General features: G+C 43.4%; 2 protein-coding genes across 2 annotated transcripts in view; both read right to left on the bottom strand.

Moving 5' to 3' along the window:
- The window catches only part of LOC137653445 (drebrin-like protein), a 187524-nt gene that overhangs the window by 95850 nt on the left and 86674 nt on the right, over window positions 1-5000 (bottom strand). The gene's annotated exons all lie outside the window — the stretch shown is intronic.
- On the bottom strand, window positions 3187-4971 carry LOC137653820 (uncharacterized). The gene is made up of 2 exons (XM_068387470.1): window positions 4104-4971; window positions 3187-3972 (listed from the first exon to the last, which is right to left on the bottom strand). Exons 1-2 carry the CDS (start codon window positions 4830-4832, stop codon window positions 3187-3189), a joined length of 1515 nt encoding a protein of 504 aa, XP_068243571.1. The 5' UTR covers window positions 4833-4971.

The raw sequence follows: 5000 nt of genomic DNA, 5'->3' as shown, positions 1-5000 counted from the left end.
TAATATATATATATATATATATATATATATATATATATATATATATATATATATATATATACATACATATATATATATATATATATATATATATATATATATATATATATATATATATATATATATATATTGTGGCGGGATGTCACAAGAACAAACCCCACACCCTTGAATCACTCTAAAGCCCCCCTGACACTTGCGCGCATTTTTGCCACGCACTGGCACGCATTGATGCGCGCCAGTGCGTGCCACTTTTTGGCACGCACTGGTGTTTTTCGCGCACTGTTCACGACCAGTTCACTCCAGTTCGCGCATCGTTCACGCGACGTTCACGCGACGTTCACGCGATGGCACGAATTGGCACGCGTAGTTCGCGCATCGTTCACGCGAGTTCACTCATCATTCCGCATCGTTTCCGCATCGTTCACGCCAGTTCACGCCAGTTCACGAATTGGCCACTCCATATAAAAACGGGGCTTCTCCAACCCGAGGACATTCTTGGATTGGCATCAGACGAGACAACATGCTTACTGTCAGAGACACCATTGCATTGAGAAGAAGATACCTATACCTAGCAGCTGCTGTAGCATTTGTTGGACTGCATCAGAAAAGGCTGGCAAAGGAAAAAGAGAAACAAAAGCCCACCCTACCTCGAAGAAAGATACAAAGGAAAGTGTGGGTCAGGGAATGGTTAACCAGAAGGCACTCGTTTGGACACTATGACAGTCTATTGACTGAACTCCACAAGGAAGATCCAAAGGGCTACAAAAATTACCTCAGAATCACACCTGACCTGTTTCAAGAGATGGTTGAGAAGTTAACCCCGCACCTCCTGAAGCAGTCTACTTTCATGAGGGAACCGCTTCAAGTTGGACTCAAGCTTGCTGTTACCCTCCGCTTTTTAGCCACTGGAAATTCCTATCAAAGTCTACAGTACAGCTTCAGGGTTGAAGCAAGTACCATCAGCAAGTTAATACCAGAGGTGTGTAAAGCCATCATCGCTGCCTACAAGGACGAAGTGCTGCGTTGCCCCAAAACTGAAGAGGCCTGGAAGGAAGTTGCTGCCAGATTCAGCTCCAGATGGAATTACCACAACTGTCTGGGGGCTGTGGACGGAAAGCACATTGCCATAAGGAAGCCACCCAATGCTGGCTCTTACTACTACAACTACAAGGGCTTCCACAGCATTGTACTGATGGCAGTCGCAGATGCTTCCTACAGGTTCCTCTATGTGGATGTTGGGGCAGAGGGTGGTGCGTCGGATGGAGGAACATGGAGCAACTGTTCTCTGCATGATGCTGTAGAAGACAACATAGCTGGAGTGCCTCAACCAGAACCACTCCCTAATGATGACCACCCAGTGCCCTATCACTTCGTTGGGGATGACGCCTTTGCTCTACGAACCTGGATGATGAAACCATTCTCCCATCGGTCACAAGTCCTACGAGAACGCATATATAGCTACAGGTTGTCTCGTGCCCGACGTGTCGTTGAGAATGCCTTTGGAATTTTAAGTCAAAGGTTCCGTTGCTTCTTGACGACTATGCAGCAGAAGCCCAGCACCATCAACCTGATCACCATGTGTGCCTGTGTCCTGCACAACCTCGTCCTCATCAAATACCCAGGTGCTTTGTCAGAAGTGGACTACGAAGATCCGGACACACATGCTCTGATCCCTGGTGCATGGAGGAATGAGCAAAACCTGCAGGGGCTGATGACTCTACCCGGCCATCATATCCAGAAGGATGCAAAGGATCAGCGAGACTACCTTTCACATTACTACATGTCCCCTGCTGGTGCTGTCCCTTGGCAAGAAAAAATTGTAGTACCTCCATGAGCTGTATAGTTGTTCCATCTTGTAAATAAAAGAAACGTATATTTTTCGTTTGTATTTTTTGTGGCCCTTTATTTTAGTTTCTATAAGAAAGCATTTGATTTGCATATAAATAGCAGACATAAAATATGTACAACTATTAAGAAAGCATTTTATTTTTACATTCAAACAGCAAACTTCAAAATTTCTTGGGTTTATTTTTCATTACATTTTTATTTAAAACAAATGTGCATCTTGATTGGTAATAGATGAAAATAAGTGTGTGCATGAATTAAGACATCATTTAATTTTTACATGAAAACAGCAAACTTCAAAATTTCTTGGGTTTATTTTTCATAACATTTTTATTTAAAACAAATGTGCATCTTGATTGGTAATAGATGAAAATAAGTGTGTGCATGAATTAAGACATCATTTAATTTTTACATGAAAACAGCAAACTTCAAAATTTCTTGGGTTTATTTTTCATAACATTTTTATTTAAAACAAAAAATGTGCATCTTGATTGGTAAATAGATGAAAATAAGTGTGTGCATGAATTAAGACATCATTTAATTTTTACATGAAAACTGCAAACTTAAAAATTTCTAGGGTTTATTTTTCATTTCATTTTTATTTAAAACAAAAAATGTGCATCTTGATTGGTAATAGATGAAAATAAGTGTGTGCATGAAATAAGACATCATTTCATTTTTACATGAAAAACAGCAAACTTAAAAAAATTTGCCTATAGCGACAATACGTCAACAAAGGCAGGATCGTTACCTCGATCGTGTCGAAATCCCCGAGCTAACAATATAAGCATTTTATGCGGAGCTAAATAGCTAGATTATTAAAGCAAAACAAACTGGGAACGTCGCTCTAGCAAACTAAATGACCCATAAGAGCGAGCGATAGCATCCTGGATGCCTCCGGTAGGCAACAGCTCTTGTTTACGTTAATATCACTTTTGATTTCATTCAAAATGACAAGAGCTTACATTTATACATAGTAAAGATAATACTCAACTTTCCATTATTTTTTCACATTAAGACAGCAAATATAAAAACATATTAGCTTTATTTTTCTTTCATTTTCATTAATTTTTTCGTTTCCTTTTTGCTTCTCTTCATTATAAAGATAAAAATAGTTTGAAATAAGATATCATTTTTTTTCCACATTAAGACAGCAAATATAAATTTTTTGGGGGGTTTATTTTTCTTCACTTTTATTATTTTTTACTTTACTGTTTCTTTCTTTGTATTTTAAGGAAATAGATGAAAAGTGTTTGTAAATATATAAATAGTTTATTTACATTAAAACAACATATATATACAAGTATCACACTTCAATTATGTACAAATATTTTACACTATTTAAATTTCCTTGTCCTTGACTGGTGGGGTATCAAGCTCCTTGGACGAGTAGAGGGGTGAGGGTGTCATGGCTTCCTCAAGGCTGCTGTCGATGGTCCCCGGGGTCAGGACAGGGAAGGTCAATGGACTTTTGAATGCCGCCGACAGCGACGTTAATGAAGGTGCTGGTGAAGGAGCCTGGACAAGGGTGGGTGACGACACTGGCACTGATGGCGAGGTCACCTGGACAGGGGTGGATGACAGTGGAGTTGGCATCCCTGGGTGCCACTCCGTGGTACGGGGCAAGGAAGAAGGGCTTGACTGCGGCACCCAGTTATGACTGGCTGGACGATGCTGCTGCTGCTGCTCTGGCTGTGCATGCGAGGGTCCTGGTTGAGGGGACTGCCAAGGTTGCTGCTGGTGAGGGGGTTGCCAAGGTGACTGCTGGTGAGGGGGTTGCCAAGGTGACTGCTGGTGAGGGGGCTGCCAAGTTGACTGCTGGTGAGGGGGCTGCCAAGGTGACTGTTGCTGAGGGGGTTGCTGATGCACAGGGGGATGCACAGGGGGCTGTAAAGGTTGCTGTTGCTGTGGGCCTGCCCAGGTCTCTGAGGATTGTTGCTGTGCCTGCTGCAAGACCTGAGTCTCGTCCCTGTAACGTTGTGTGAGATTGAGGCACTCTATTTGGAATTCGTGCCATCGGTGTACTGGGATGGCACGCATGTAGCCTTCCAGCAGGCACGAAAAATCGTGCACAATCTTGTGCTGGCCCATAAACGTTGGGGTTGACGAATCAGCTTTCGACACAAGCTGAAACATAAAAAATATTATAAAAATATATTATATATTATATATATGTATATATGTAACAAACATTGAAACAATTTAGTACAGCATTTTAATGCAACAGATAGCATATGTCAAAAAAAATTAATACTCACATTCCTCAATATATTGCTGAAATCCTTCTCCGACACATAGGTGTCGCTGTGAGAGGTGTCAAGTGTTCGGCAGGACCCCTTCCCCTTGTCCTTCCTGGTGGTGGTAGATGCCTGGCTGCGAGTCCCCGTCGACCTCACGTCATCGTCGACTTCGCTGGCTGTCGTGGCACCTCCTTCGGAGCCACGAAACTCCTCACTGGCGACTGTCTCTCCCCGGACGATGTGCTGTATGAGGAACGACCAAGTGTCCATGATGAAGTCATCACGGCCACTCCTTTGGGCTTGGCCAGCTCCACTCTTCTTCTCCTTCTTCATAATTTTGCCAACCCTCGTCCTCAAGTTTTCGTAGCGTTTTTTGCACTGGGCAGCAGTGGCAGGAGGTTCCAGCTGGCTTCCTATATATGCCCACCTGCTGTCCTTCAACACCTTGTTTATCCACTCCTTGTGTTTCTTGTCAAAGAGCATGGGGTTCTCCTTGACAAGGTCGGCCAACGTAGTCTCCGTCTCTTCCGTCCACTGGTAGTCAGGGATGTCCTTCTTAGACACCCGAACCCGCTTCTTCTTTAAATCGTCATCACAGGATACCTGGCTCTGGCTTGTATACTGCTGTGTCTCCGGGATGACCATATCGAGACTTGAAAATGATGAATGAGGAGAATCTCGATCTGCAGTCTCCTCCATCACGTCCATTTTCCTCCCCCTTCCCTTTGGCTGCTTCAGTTTAGGCATGTTGTCTCCTCGCTGGCGAACTCTGGAATGGCTAGGAGTGTCCTCGGACCTCAATTTATATACCCCCTAATCCCCTTAATCACACGAGAGCTCCACCCCCTGATAATCCCACGAGAGCTCCACTGGCGGAGTAGGAGGGCACTAGCATGAGTAGGCGGGCACTAGCGT

The sequence above is a fragment of the Palaemon carinicauda genome, chromosome 14 (genome assembly GCF_036898095.1).
Source record: "Palaemon carinicauda isolate YSFRI2023 chromosome 14, ASM3689809v2, whole genome shotgun sequence".
In the NCBI taxonomy this organism is placed as follows: Eukaryota; Metazoa; Arthropoda; class Malacostraca; order Decapoda; family Palaemonidae; genus Palaemon; species Palaemon carinicauda.
This window is presented reverse-complemented; position numbering and strand designations above follow the sequence as displayed.